Raw genomic sequence first — 15506 nt, forward strand, 5'->3', positions numbered from 1 at the left:
AGCTCTCTTCCCAGGTTCAGAATTCAACATTTTCCTTCTTTTCTCCACACTGAAATAGTAACTTCATTTGATTGGACTTTAAGCTAGTATTATTGGCATTAAAGTCCATACGGAACAACTCAAAGATCTTAGAATTACAAAACAAAGAACATTAGACATAAATCAAACAGGAAAAGCCATTACATAAAACCAGTGCTTGGTTTTGAAAGCGTCCATCAAGTGCTAAGAGGAATATCCAGTTTAACCTGAAACACAAATCACTGAACACAGACACAGCAAAGGCTATGGGAAAAGTCCATAAATGCAAATAGACTGTGTGTAGTCAAACAGATTTTTTAAAAAGAAGGAAGGAGGGAAGGGAAAAGAAGCAAAGGAGGGAAAAAGGGGAGAGGAAGGGAGGGGAGAAGCCTGAGCAAAGATTTCCATCACTTTTGCCTCTCCAAAAACCAGTTTGCAGAATGCAAAATCTTCCACTGTGTTTCCTCAGCGACTCATCAAATGGCCATTTCCCTCACACTGCTGCTACTGCTGCTGCTGCTGCTGCTGCGTCACTTCAGTCGTGTTCGACTCTGTGGGACCCCATAGACCGCAGCCCACTGGGCTCCCCCATCCCTGGGATTCTCCAAGCAAGAACACTGGAGTGGGTTGCCATTTCCTTCTCCATTGCATGAAAGTGAAAAGTGAAAGTGAAGTTGCTCAGTCGTGTCCGACTCTTCGCGACCCCATGGACTGCAGCCCACCAGGCTCCTCCATCCATGGGATTTTCCAGGCAAGAGTACCGGAGTGGGGTGCCATTGCCTTCTCCATTCTCTCACACTCTGGAGTCTAATTAAGATGTATGCTAAATGATGTCATTAATATTCATTAATATCATTGAGCACAAACATCTAAGTAAATTTTTAAACTACTCTTTTCACTAACTCTTTTTGTGCATCCACTCCATGAATGTGGCTGGTTGAAAGATAATCATACTTTGTATGGGAGGGAAACTTAACATTAATTTTACCCAACCGCTTCATTGAACCATTAAAAAAAAAAAGAGCTTAGAGAAGAGGAAATGATTTATCCAGTGTCTCACAGCTAATTATTGGAAGAACTGTGGCCATAGTTCTGAAAATTCCTTTTCTTCTGTGACTCACAACTCCAAGCCATTGAGTTTGCACAAGATTTTTAAAAGGACACACTTCTCAAAGGCTATCAATGTCACTAATGTAAAGAATTGTCATATATTTTTTAAAATATTAGATAACATTTCTAATATTAAATATTAGATAACACATTTTATCTAATTATACTTACATAACAACAATACAGAACCCAACACCATGGCAAGAATTGCCCATTTTCCAAGGAATACATTTGCGAGTGCTGCCTCTCTCGAAAGTTTACTAGGCATTCTACATTCGGATGGAATTGTACAATCACATACTCTCACTGGTAATATGTGTGTTGCAGAAGCGCCATGTCTGTCTTTTATTTGGATAGGAACAGTGTAATAGTCATAATCAAGATCTTGCCGCCCCCGAAGAATGGCAGTTTTACCTATGCAAAAAAAAAAAAAAAGAGAGATTTTGATTTCTTGAAAAGACAGGAAAGGTAATTGATATTGCTTTATGCTCATCTTTACTATTCTATATTTACTATGTTATTCAAATATTTTATTAAAATGGATTTGTCTGTTTTCTTAAAGATATTCAGGATAAGAATCTAATCATATTACTCATTGTCTTAAGAAACAATGTATTATCCTTTATCTGGGATCAATAAAATAATTTACTAAAATTAAGATTTATTTAGTATAAGTAACTAAGGTAGGAGTCTAGGCCACCAAACATTCTAAGTCCTATTGATTAGAAGGTTTAGCATAATTACACACCATCCCTTGTCTCTACTGTCCAAAGTTTGCTGGCAGAATTATCAAGAATGAATTGAAAAGGTGGCCCATTGTCAGGTCCATCTTGATCTGTAGGTTCGAGGACAACATAATCCTTATCATGCCGGCAAATTGTCAGTTCTTCTTGTTTTATCTGCGGTGGGTGGTCATTTTTATCTTCCAAAAAAACTACTAACGTTCCAGTGCAAGATCTGCCATCTAAGAAAAATAAAAAATAGGATTTTTCTCCACTTGAACACTTATTTTCAAAAATCTCTATGATGTACAGTTGACATCTGCTTTCTACTAGATGTCTGAACTTGAATTTCACACACTTTCCAAACCACAAATACCACTGCTACCAGTACAAAATAGTGACATTACTCTTCCCTGGAGATTGGTAGCTGTATCAGATGACATCGTGAAGTGGTTTTTAAAATTAAAAGGTATGAGATTATGAGTCATGTCACTACAGAATGACCGATTTAGAAGATAACTGATTTCTTTCATCCTTCTTTGAAAGTGTATTCATGCTTAAAATATAAACACTTTACATTAGGTCACAATCACTTCCTAACTTTCTCTCCTGACCCTTTCCCTCATATACTCATTGTTCAAACTTTGTCATGTGTGTGCTTAGTCACTCAGTTGTGTCCGACTCTTTGCGACCCCATGGACCGTAGCCTACCATGCTCCTCTCTCCATTCTCATGGAGAGAGGCAAAAATATTGGAGTGGATTGTCATGCCCTCCTCCAGGGGATCTACCCAACCCAGGGATCGAACCCAGGTCTCCCATATTGCAGGCAGATTCTTTACCATCTGAGCCACCAGGGAAGCCCAAACTTTGTAAAACTGATCATCAAACCCAGAAACTGTGCTCCATCCTGTGTGCAGCTTTGGTACATGCTCTTGCCACTGCTGGGAATACTTTTCTCCTCCCCTTTGCCTGATAAAACCTTATTATCCTTTAAGAATCCGTTCAAATGTCACCTCTGCATGAAACTTGCCAGTGACTTCTATGGACAATGCTTGCATATTCTCCTTCAGTTTCTCAAAAACCCTTGTTCATCTTTAGCTCATGCACTTAACTTTTCATCCTAAGGGCTACTTTGTATTCATCTTGACAGTTCAGTGATCTGCCCAGTATTTCCTGGCTAACTTAATATTAACACACTGAACACTTGCAGTTCAATTGCTAAATTGTTTCTAACTCTCTGCAACCCCATGAACTTCGCTGCCCCAGACTTCCCTGTCCTTCACTGTCTCCCAGTTTGCTCAAACTCATGTCCACTGAATTGGTGATGCCATCCAACCATCTCATCCTCTGCCACCTTCTTCTCGTATTGTCTTTGATCTTTCCCAGCATCAGGGTCTTTTCTAATGAGTCGGCTCTTCACATCAGGTGGCCAAACTATGGGAACCTCAGCTTCAGCATCAGTCCTTCCAATGAATATTTGGAGTTGATTTCCTTTAGAATTAACTGGTTTGATCTCCTTGCTGCCCATAATTTGAAGGTATTAGTTCTTTGGTGCTTAGCCTTCTTTATGGTTCAACTCTCACATCCTTACACGACTACTGGAAAAACCACAGCTTTGAATATTCGGACCTTTGTCGGCAAAGTGATGTCTCTGTTTTTTACTGCCTACGTTTGTCATAGCATTAATTTTTATATTTAAAAAAATCAATTGAACAAACTGTAAAAAAGTTGTACCCCCACCCTAATCTAATTAATATGCTTTTGAGAATAAGAACTCTTACCTCCAGAACTCCACTATTAATGGCCTAATGCTTCAACACATAAATCTAAATAAATATCTTAAATTAGCATAATACCCATTATGCATGTTTAAAAGATAATGAAGTTTAGAGAACATGTTCAAATTTTAAAGCTTGTGATAAAATTACAAACTACTCTAAATAGTAAGATTTCAAAATTGAAATAAACAGAAAAATAACTGATGAAATTCCTCACTTTTATTGCTTTGAATGGTGGTCTAAATTTTGATGCATAAACATTGAATTTATCATACAGACTACCATAAATCATGTGCAAATTTAATGTTCTTTCTTTTTAGATTAAAATAACAATTAAGCCATATCAAGTAGCGTATTTCAGTGAATTTTTTTTCTGTTGAATAAGAATTTATTCAAAGTGACTTTTAAATTAGTTACTTACAAGGTAACAGCAGTATATACCTATTTAAAAACTATTCAATCTAAACAAATTTAATAACATCTAGAAATTAAAGAGAAATAACAACTTTTTTGTTTAAAAAAAAATCTACAATAGCATAGATATCTCCCTGGTGATTCAGACAGTAAAGCATCTGCCTGCAATGCGGGGGACTTGGGTTTGATCCCTGAATTGGGAAGAGCCCCTGGAGAAGGAAATGGCAACCACTCCAGTACCCTTGCCTGGAAAATCCCATGGACAGAAGAGCCTGGTAGGCCACAGTTCATGGGGTCACAAAAAGTCGGACAGGACCAAAAGATTTCACTTTCACAATAGCATATAAACATTTTGAGATTGCCATAAATTTGTAAATAAATTTGAGTACAAATGACAACTTCAACACCTGAAAAAGAAGTGAGAAGTGGGAAAAATAAGCTTTTTTAATGTAAAAAATAGTTACAGGTACTAGTGTGAATCAACATGGGTGTTAGGATTTTAACTATTAAAATATAAGAAGAAAGCTATTTCTCTTTAAGGTACAATAGAAATCACACTTTAAAAAGTGAAATAAAGAAATAGGGCAGCCATCCAGAAGCAAATAAAGACTCATTTAATTCCATATTCAACAAACATTTATCACATAAATGATTATTTTCCATCACAATCTCTGTTTTAAGCATGTTGTTAAAAAAGGAAAACTCGAAACTGTTAAAACGGATAGTAGGCAAAGCCACAGCTGAAAACTAAGTCCTGCTGCTGCTGCTGCTAAGTCACTTCAGTCGTGTACGACTCTGTGTGGCCCCATAGACGGCAGCCCACCAGGCTCCCCCGTCCCTGGGATTCTCCAGGCAAGAACACTTGAGTGGGTTGCCATTTCCTTCTCCAATGCATGAAAGTGAAAAGGGAAAGTGAAGTTGCTCAGTCGTGTCTGACTCTTCGTGACCCCATGGACTGCAGCCCACCAGGCTCCTTCACCCATGGGATTTTCCAGGCAAGAGTACTGGAGTGGGGTGCCATTGCCTTCTCCAAAACTAAGTCCTAGATGTCTTCTAAAACTACAAAAGCCTGATTGCAAATTTTTTCCTTCTGGGAAACAGAGCCAAAAAAAGTAATTCCTGATAATAGTTGAAGACTATGAAAAGGTAATTAAGTATGTATATTTGCCTGCTTCTAAACCTTATTTTGGGCTTTCCAGGTGGCTCAGTGGTAAAGAATCTGCCTACAGTGCAGGAGACACTAGTTCAATCCCTGGGTCAGGAAGATCCCCTGGAGAAGGAAATGGCAACCCATTTCAGTTCTTTCTTGGGAAATCCCACGGACAGAGGAGTCTGGCGGGCAACAGTCTGTGAGGTCGCAAAAGAGTCAGACACAACTAAGGAACTAAATAAGAACAAACCTTATTTTAAGTTAAACACGTAAGCAAATGCCAAGAATCAGTGAGTAAGGAATGTCATGATCTCCTAGAAAGTACATTTTAGGTTAACTAAAATCTAAATTTACAACAATAAGAACTCTGAAAAGCAAGAGTTCCCCATTGTTATTTAAATGTTTCCAGGAACAGAAAGTTCACTGGGTTATAAATTAGCCCACTCCATATACAGAACTCTTTAACGATTGGAAAGTTTTCAGATTCTTTCTTACCAAGCTGTAATACATTTCCTAATCATTTCTCATTTTTTCTTTTTTTGGACTATACATGCAAAAAGTTTACCTCTTCCACATGACAACCCTGAAATATTCATTTTAAGAAAATTCTTTTTACACTCAAGTATATCAAAGCATTTGTAAACTTTTGAACTCAAGTTTCTACATTAAAACTAAGTTCCAAGTGCCTGTTATGCACCTGAATTTGCAAAGGACTAAGCAGTAAAACTCACAACCTGGAACCTGGAGACTCACAGAACAGCAGAGGAATGGCAAATACCAGTACCTACACGAAGCAAACATGCCAAGATCTCTGCTAGATGCTTTGTAAAAAGATATTTAGCAAAGATAAAGGTCTTTATATGAACATGAGTTCATAGTCAGCCTAGCTAGAGGGAAAGACTGTACATGAGAAACAATGAGAGCTCCATTTTATAGAGAAGACACATCATCTATATGTCTTATACTTAATTATATATAAGTATATATACTTATACTGTGATAATTACAGTATTATTCCCAGGGAAGGAGGGTTAAAAAGGTATTCAGAGAGGAACTAAACAAAGATTAGTGAGAGTTATCACAACAGTCATCACTGCCATCCATTTGAAGAAGCAGAGGGACCTGAATTTCAAACAGAAGGGGCAGCCTTATTGTAGGTGGAGAGGGTACAAAACAGCGCTTTTAGAGCGAAAGCAGGGAAGCAACCTGGTTGACAAAAAAGAACTCACACAAAAAATACAAGGAAATTAATTGGACACCTAGATGACCATCATGAACTATATATGAGCATCAAAACGAAATGTTCATGTAGAAATATAAGTAATTACTTATATATTTGACCCTTGGAAGCATATATTAAAATGGATTAAAGTTTAAATAAACAAAATCCTTCACCATATAATCTTCCATTAACATTTCTTACACCCTATCTTTCCTTCTTGAGCACGGCCAGGTTATCCATGAGCTTCAGACATAGATATGACACTTCATTTCTTTGTACTGTGATCACTATCCTTACAGACATTCTTTTATCACCAAAAGACAAAGTTAGCTTCTTATATCTCTGTTTTCCATATTTTCCTTCTCCCCAAAGAGTATTTCCTTTTTTATCAACAAGCTTTTGCATTTCTGTGAAATCACCTCCCTTTACCCTTTCAGTTTGGTAACACTTTAACTGCTTTCCACTTCTTATGATATTCACGCATTCTTTGATGGGGAAAGTTTTTATACCAGAGAATCTTTTATAAGAATATAATCATCCTTCAATTGATATTATGTGAAAAATTTGATTTTGTCTTATGAATCCTAGTTTTCATGGCTTAGAACTTAGGATTTAAAAGACAATCAACACTGGTGTAATAAGTGAGTAAATATAAATCCTTGTTTCACGTCATAATTGTGTTCCTGATCCAATCAGATTTCACCTTTGCTTTTTTATAACCAGCAAATCACCATGGTTATAAAGTAGTAGCAGTTTTAACTGTATTTCTCAGTTCATGTTTCCCCCACTATTTAGTAGGATATTTTCTTTTCCTACTTATACTGAAAGATTTATAATAAAAGATTCTGTGAGAGCTGCCAAGAGGAGAGGAAGGACTTCTCTAGTGGTCCAGTGGTTAAGAATCTGCCCGTCAGTGCAGGGGACACAGGTTCGATCCCTGGTTGGGGAATATTCCACATGCAGTTAACCCTGCACACCACAACTATTGAACCAGCGCTCTAGAGCCCCCAGAACCACAGCTACTGAAGCCTGTAAACTCTAAAGCCCATGCTCTGCAACAAGAGAAGCCCCCGCCATGAGAAGCCCTCACATGGCCATTAGAGAGTAGCCCCTACTCAATGCAACTACAAAAGAGCCCATGTAGCAATGAAGACCCAACACAGCTGACAATAAATAATAAGTGAATAAATTTTTTTTAAAAAGATTAAAGGAATATGATATGCACATGATTAGGCAACAATATTCAAACTGTGGTTTTCTTTCAGACTTTGAAATTGAAATATTTTCCACTCGTGGGCATACTTTGTTTTCAGACTGCTTGGTTTTCTCACTGATTATGACGTGAGACAGACCGTCCCCATTCCCAGGCAACAAGAATACACCAAGGCTGAGAGAGAAAGTAAGGAAAAAACCTAAATGGGACAAATGTGAATGGACTGGCTTGCCACATACATCATAAGCAGCAGCATCAATAAAGATTAACCTTTGTCTCTCAACAGAGAATCTTTTTTTTTTTTTAAGTAGACGTGGCTTTTATTGTAAAGCTATAGAAAAGAGTAGAAGTATAATATGTGAGAAAATATTTGTCTTTATCTTATTATCAAACTATTAAAAGGTAAAATGAAAAGTAATTTTTCATAAAATGAACAAGTCATTTCATGACTTTGGACCATTTCAGCTTTTGTTTATTTCCATGGGATTTGACATGTTTATTCACTTGCCCATTCCTGCTAAAGAAATTCAATGATTCTGTAGAAAAAGCCCCCCAAAAAAGAAAAAGACCACAGCATTGTTGTACCAGCTTGTTTGTTTTGAACATTCAATGTATAAAAATACGCTAACCATATCATTGTAGAGCTCTATACCAAGGCCACAGGTGAGTGGAACCCTGCACCAACGTCACAGGACAAAAGTCTCTGAAACTGACCAAGCCCCATAGCAACTGTTGCCATGGGCCTCTAGATCTAAACCAGCCAGTTCCTTGACCCCATATTAGGTAAAATACCCACCCTATAGCATCCTAACCAATCACGTAATGCCACCATTTTCAGTAGAATTTCCTCTGTCTTGAGGCCATAAAAATCAGCTACTAGCCCAAGAAAAGAGTTGGTTCTCCCTTGAGCCAGCCTGCTGTTCCAACAGCCTCTCCCACTCTAATAAACTTTATTCATCTCTCATTTTACCTCATGTCTGGAAATTCTTTTCCAACCCAGGTATAGACCATGACAACCATCTTGGATTAAACAGATAGTCAAAAACATAGGCTCTATCATAAAAACCCAAGTTCACTCATCTTTATCATTTATGGAAATTTACCCCAAATGAGTAAGTATATAATTGATGAGATGAAATGCCATATTGTAACTTTTATTTATGTTTTTTATAATCTTCTCTTAAGGTCTAGTTTTATAATGTATACATAGTATGTTATGATGTTAGCATATTAGTTGAGGTGGAGGCTAGGGCCTTGAGTTTCACAGGCTCACTCTTTATTGATGAATTTAAAACACAAGAGCAAGAATTTAAAGCACAGGAAGAGAAAAACAAGCAGCTCAAATAGTGAGTTATTGAAATCAACCAAGATCTCCAAAACAAAGGAGCCTGGGGAGATGGGATAGGGGGTTGACATGGTTCTGGATCTAGCTCAGTGGCTCAGAACGTGTTTATTTGAGATGGCAATCAAAGCTTAAGTCAAGCACTTGCATTGCAAAAAGAGAAACCAACTAACAGAGCTTACACTGCAAAGGTTCATATTATAAAATGATTTACTGCTTGGAGAGTATGTTCAAAAGGGTTTTGAGATCACTATTTTAGGACATTTCTTCACAAAATAGGTTCTAGAATTAAACTTGGAGAATGATTGCGAATCTCAGTAAAAAAGACTCCAAAAACCATTGTTTGGACATTTATTTAGGAAATAGGATAAATGTTTTATTTCCTAGTAAGAAAGACTCAGAACAAACCTATCTGAACCCATCTGTTTTAGGGAGTTGAATCCCTTCAGCAAGTTCAGAATAATGTAAAAAAATTAGAATAAAATTAGATAATAATCTAATAAAATTAGAATAATCTAAACCTAAAAATCCTGAAAACAATAGAGATCCTTGATGATGCCACTAGGTCCATGGCAGACATCAAATAATATGAACCTTGAAACTGAAACCTCCAAGTTTTGAATTAGTGATACACTGAGACCTCAACTGGGTGGTTGCCAAGAAATTAAGCAATCATGATGCAACCATTGTTTGCAATTAAACAATTATTGTTTGTATTAAATTTTGATGTGGAAACAAACAAATTTAACTCCAAGATTTCCTTAAAAATATGTCCTATATTTATATTTTATTTCTAGAAACTTGCACTCACCTGCATCGAACGCAATCACAGAAACATTGTATTGGTTGTTTTTTACAAATGTTGATTCTCTATCTAGCACTTTTACAGTTTTCAAGTCACCAGTGTATTCATTAATTTCAAACCAGTTATCTTCATCTTGTATCTTCTTATACCTAGTTTTCAGAAATCAAATGTAAAAGTTCAAACCAAAGAGTGGACATAAGCTCAAAATCTGTCATTCTGAAAAACACATAGAATGTTCCCAAATCCGAAATCAATCATCAACCACAACTGGAGCTTCCCAGGTGACTCAGTGGTAAAGAATCTGCCTGCCAGTGCAGGAGATGTGAGTTCCGTCCCTGGGTGGGAAGATCCCCTGGAGGAGGAAATGGCACCCTTATCCAGTATTCTTGTCTGAGAAATTCCATGGACAAAGGAGCCTAGTGGGCTACTGTCCATGGGGTCACAAAGAGTCAGACTCTACACAGTCCATGGGGTCACAAAGAGTCAGACTCTACACAGTCCATGGGGTCACAAAGAGTCAGACTCTACACAGTCCATGGGGTCATAAAGAGTCGGACACTACTGAGCGACTGAGCGTGAGGATGAACCTCACAATTAAAAAGAAGAAAATTCTGAAAATATCTTACCTTAAGCCCTCGCCAGTGCCCCTTTCCGGGTCCACTGCTTTGTATCCAAGGAGCTCTGTGCCTGCGGGGAGGCAGTCTTCACTCTGAATGACTTTTACTGGTGGCTGGCACTCAGGGCCCTCATCATGGTCTTTAACTTTAACAGTGACAATTGTAGTACACATAGTCGTAGTAGTTTTTGAGTTTACTGCCTTAGCGAATTGTGCTTCGTTAAGTACACCAATTTGCAAAACAACTTGGCGATTGACTTCATAGTTCAGTGGCTGTTCAATAAACACACTTGAATGAGTCAATATTTAACACTATATACAGAAGACAAAAGTATGATTCTAAGTTTTAGCACCAAAGGGAGAATCATTATGTATAAAATGTTACCGGAAGTTGCAGCTCATGTATTAACAATGAATAATCAGCTTCCTATAAGCAAGAAACACTACCAAGGGCAAAATTGTTTATTTTTAAGATTCAACCAATTTTTCTTCTTGCTTTCCTTTGGGAAGTTCCTTCCTCCATTATTTTTTTTTTACAAGTTTGAATAGGAATAAAAATACAGAATATTCGAATGAATTTCAATGGGCAGTTTCTCATTATTTTATTATTTATCAAATGGGGTAACAGTGATAACTAAACCAGCAAAAGTCCCTCTAAGCTAAGTATATAAAATAATTAGATAGACTGTAACCAAGCAGGACCCTATGGGGCCTTCCTAGGGCAGGCCCTTGTCCCCCATATCCTCTGCTTTAGCTCTTTCTGAAGTACCTAGATAATGGCATGACACCTGGCACACACTTGCTGAGTTCTTTTAAAGGTGTGAAACCCCGCCCCCAACCCACCAAATGGAAGATGTTAACTCCTTGATGACCATGAGAACACAGCCCCCCCGACCTAAAGACTGATACTGTTAACTCCTGTTACCTCACCATCAGCCAATCAGAGCACTGTGCACAAGCCGACCACATACCTGGAATGTTCCTTCCTCACCTTGCCTTTGTAAATGGCTTGTTGAAACCCTTAGGGGCTTCCCTGGTGCCTCAGAGAGTAAAAATTCTGCCTGCAATGCGGACCTGGGTTTGATCCCTGGGTTGGGAAGATCCCCTGGAGAAGGGGATGGCAACCTACTCCAGTATTCTTGCCTGGAGAAATCCATGAACAGAGAAGCATGGTGGGCTACAATCCATGGGGTCACAAAGAGTCGGACATGACTGAGGAACTAACACACACGCACGATAGGGGAGTCTGGGGTTTTCAAGCACAAGTCAGCCACTCTCCTTGTATTGGAACCTTTACAAGAAAGCTGCACTTTATCACAATTGAGTGTCAGTAGATTGTCTTTACCATGCAGGACTGAGTGGACCCAAGTTGGGCTCCGTAATAAGACCACTAGGACATGAGACTTGGCTATAATGGAGCGGTTACTGTGAGCGTCTAAATCAAAAGACATAATTGTATTATCAGCAGCACCTTTTCAAAGTACATTATATTTGGGTTTGTTTGTTCCTGAAGTGAATAACTAGAAAGAATCTACAAACAATTAACAATTAGAGACTAAATCTACCAAAATACAAAAAAAGAGAGAACCAAACCCAGAAAAAAGGTCCAAAAACTTTAAAAAGAAAGAAATAGAGAAAAAAAGATAGAATAGGTAATATTATAATTAAAGGACATATTCTAAAAATTTCACGAGGAAGGCAAAATTTATGCATATCCCTTCTAAGAAAATACACTGTCTCTAAGAAATTAATATGGGAAGTTGTAAGAAGTTAGTGAACATTGCAGGTAGAAGGTCTCAGAAAGAAACCAAGTTGAGTTAAAGTGAATATTCTCTGAGCCAGCAAATGCAGTTAAATTTTTAAAATCCCAACACACTTGTTACCTCAAATATAGGAGAATTAATGGGAATAGATGCTAAATGTTTAGTAAATAGTCTGTCTTACAAAATATATTATAGAGTGGTAAAACTATAATGTGAGTGTGAAGAGAATCGAAAAGTCAAGAGGTTAATTTCAATATTGATTTTTCCATTTCTCTCTGTCTTATACTTCATAAGGAATTAGATAAGTGGGTGTCTAAGACCCCTTCTAAGGTTAATATCTATCAGTTTAATCTTTCTCTGTCTTGGTTTTTCTCATATATAGAACAGTCAGTTTTGTACCAACCACCTCTTTCATCTAAGAGAAAAGGAGGATAAAATAATAATAAAGCTCATGTATGAAACAATATAAATCATTTCAGCATTGCATTGCAACAACTCTAGTTATATACATATAAGAATTACTATATACATATATATATATATAAATATTTTTTACCTTGACAACACACAAGACTGCTTCATTTGTATTTGGGTCTGTACTAATTTTGAAGGTTCCGTTTTCATTTCCCTGTAGGATCTGGTACACAGCCCTCGAGTGCGGCGTGTTTGGCAAATCATGGTCATGCACCGCCATTCGTAAAATTTCAACATCAATTCTGTTTTCTTCTACTTCTACAGTATACTGAAACAATTGCCCATTGTTATTATAAATTCATAGTTTTAATGATGTAATTTTCTACTCAAAGTTATATTTAAAGAAAAAGAAAGCAAAGTGATATGGAAATGTGCAAACACGCAGTGGGAAGGATGTACACATTTAACGCATAATGCTGTTTGAAATCTTGTCCATTCTTCATGCCTTACCTTTTCAACTTCCTGACCAACGAAGGCCTGTCTAGTCAAAGCTATGGTTTTCCAGTGGTCATGTATGGATGTGAGAGTTGGACTATAAAGAAACTGAGCACCAAAGAATTGATGCTTTTGAACTGTGGTGTTGGAGAAGACGCTTGAGAGTCCCTTGGACTGCAAGGAGATCCAACCAGTCCATCCTAAAGGAAATCAGTCCTGAATATTCATTGGAAGGACTGATGCTGAAGCTGAAGCTCCAATACTTTGGCCACCTGATGCGAAGACCTGACTCATTTGAAAAGACCCTGATTCTGGGAAAGATTAAAGGCAGGAGGAGAAGGGGACGACAGAGGATGACATGGTTGGATGACACCACCGACTCGATGGACATGAGTTTGAGCAACCTCCGGGAGCTGGTGATGGACAGGGAAGGCTGGTGTGCTGCAGGCCATGCGATCTCAAAGAGTTGGACACGACTGAGCGACTGAATTGACTGACTGAGGTGATTTTTCTAATTCAAGCCCTCAGATCTAGCTTTAGTCTGAACCTTAAAAGCAAAATGGCTGTCTGGGGAGGCCTTACAAATAGCTGTGAAAAGAAGAGAAGTGAAAAGCAAAGGAGAAAAGGAAAGATATAAACATCTGAATGCAGAGTTCCAAAGAAGAGCAGGAAGAGATAAGAAAGCCTTCTTCAGCGATCAATGCAAAGAAATAGAGGAAAACAACAGAATGGGAAAGACTAAGGATCTCTTCAAGAAAATCAGAGATACCAAAGGAACATTTCATGCAAAGATGGGCTTCATAAAGGACAGAAATGGTATGGACCTAACAGAAGCAGAAGATATTAAGAAGAGATGGCAAGAATACACAGAAGAACTGTACAAAAAAGATCTTCACGACCCAGATAATCATGATGGTGTGATCACTGACCTAGAGCCAGACATCCCGGAATGTGAAGTCAAGTGGGCTTTAGAAAGCATCACTACCAAAAAATAAAAAAATAAAAAAAAGAAAGCATCACTACCAACAAAGCTAGTGGAGGTGATGGAATTCCAGTTGAGCTATTCCAAATCCTGAAAGATGATGCTGTGAAAGTGCTGCACTCAATATGCCAGCAAATTTGGAAAACTCAGCAGTGGCCACAGGACTGGAAAAGGTCAGTTTTCATTCCAATCCCAAAGAAAGACAATGCCAAAAAATGCTCAAACTACCACACAATTGCACTCATCTCACACGCTAGTAAAGTAATGCTCAAAATTCTCCAAGCCAGGCTTCAGCAATATGTGAACCGTGAACTTCCTGATGTTCAAGCTGGTTTTAGAAAAGGCAGAGGAACCAGAGATCAAATTGCCAACATCTGCTGGATCATGGAAAAAGCAAGAGAGTTCCAGAAAAGCATCTGTTTCTGCTTTATTGACTATGCCAAAGCCTTTGACTGTGTGCATCACAATAAACTGTGGAAAATTCTGAAAGATATGGGAATACCAGACCACCTGACCTGCCTCTTGAGAAACTTGTATGCAGGTCAGGAAGCAACAGTTAGAACTGGACATGGAACAACAGACTGGTTCCAAATAGGAAAAGGAGTTCATCAAGGCTGTATATTGTCACCCTGCTTATTTAACTTATATGCAGAGTACATCATGAGAAACGCTGGGCTGGAAGAAACACAAGCTGGAATCAAGATTGCTGGGAGAAATATCAATAACCTCAGATATGCAGATGACACCACCCTTATGGCAGAAAGTGAAGAAGAACTAAAAAGCCTCTTGATGAAAGTGAAAGTGGAGAGTGAAAAAGTTGGCTGAAAGCTCAACATTCAGAAAATGAAGATCATGGCATCCGGTCCCATCACTTCATGGGAAATAGATGGGGAAACAGTGGAAACAGTGTCAGATTTTATTTTGGGGGGCTCCAAAATCACTACAGATGGTGACTGCAGCCATGAAATTAAAAAACACTTACTCCTTGGAAGGAAAGTTATGACCAACCTAGATAGCATATTCAAAAGCAGAGACATTACTTTGCCAACAAAGGTCCATCTAGTCAAGGCTATGGTTTTTCCTGTGGTCATGTATGGATGTGAGAGTTGGACTGTGAAGAAGGCTGAGCGCCAAAGAATTGATGCTTTTGAACTGTGGTGTTGGAGGAGACTCTTGAGAGTCCCTTGGAGTGCAAGGAGATCCAACAAGTCCATTCTGAAGGAGATCAGCCCTGGGATTTCTTTGGAAGGACTGATGCTAAAGCTGAAACTCCAGTACTTTGGCCACCTCATGAGAAGAGTTGACTCATTGGAAAAGACTGTGATGCTGGGAGGGATTGGGGGTAGGAGGAGAAGGGGACGACAGAGGATGAGATGGCTGGATGGCATCACTGACTCGATGGACATGAGTCTGAGTGAATTCCGGGAGTTGGTGAGGGACAGGGAGGCCTGGCGTGCTGCT

At 38.4% G+C, this 15506-nt stretch overlaps 1 protein-coding gene across 2 annotated transcripts in view; it reads right to left on the bottom strand.

The window, feature by feature from the left end:
* DSC1 (desmocollin 1) overlaps positions 1 to 15506 on the bottom strand; it is a 39319-nt gene that overhangs the window by 7449 nt on the left and 16364 nt on the right. For both annotated transcript variants that reach the window (XM_010828961.1, XM_010828962.1), the window contains exons 9-13: positions 12711 to 12896; positions 10402 to 10664; positions 9782 to 9924; positions 1877 to 2092; positions 1300 to 1542 (exon numbers count right to left, since the gene is read on the bottom strand). In XM_010828961.1, coding sequence (XP_010827263.1) covers positions 1300 to 1542; positions 1877 to 2092; positions 9782 to 9924; positions 10402 to 10664; positions 12711 to 12896 — 1051 coding nt within the window. The remainder of the gene's footprint in view (positions 1 to 1299; positions 1543 to 1876; positions 2093 to 9781; positions 9925 to 10401; positions 10665 to 12710; positions 12897 to 15506) is intronic.

This window comes from Bison bison, unplaced genomic scaffold, assembly GCF_000754665.1.
Source record: "Bison bison bison isolate TAMUID 2011002044 unplaced genomic scaffold, Bison_UMD1.0 scf7180017864498, whole genome shotgun sequence".
Taxonomy (NCBI): domain Eukaryota; kingdom Metazoa; phylum Chordata; class Mammalia; order Artiodactyla; family Bovidae; genus Bison; species Bison bison.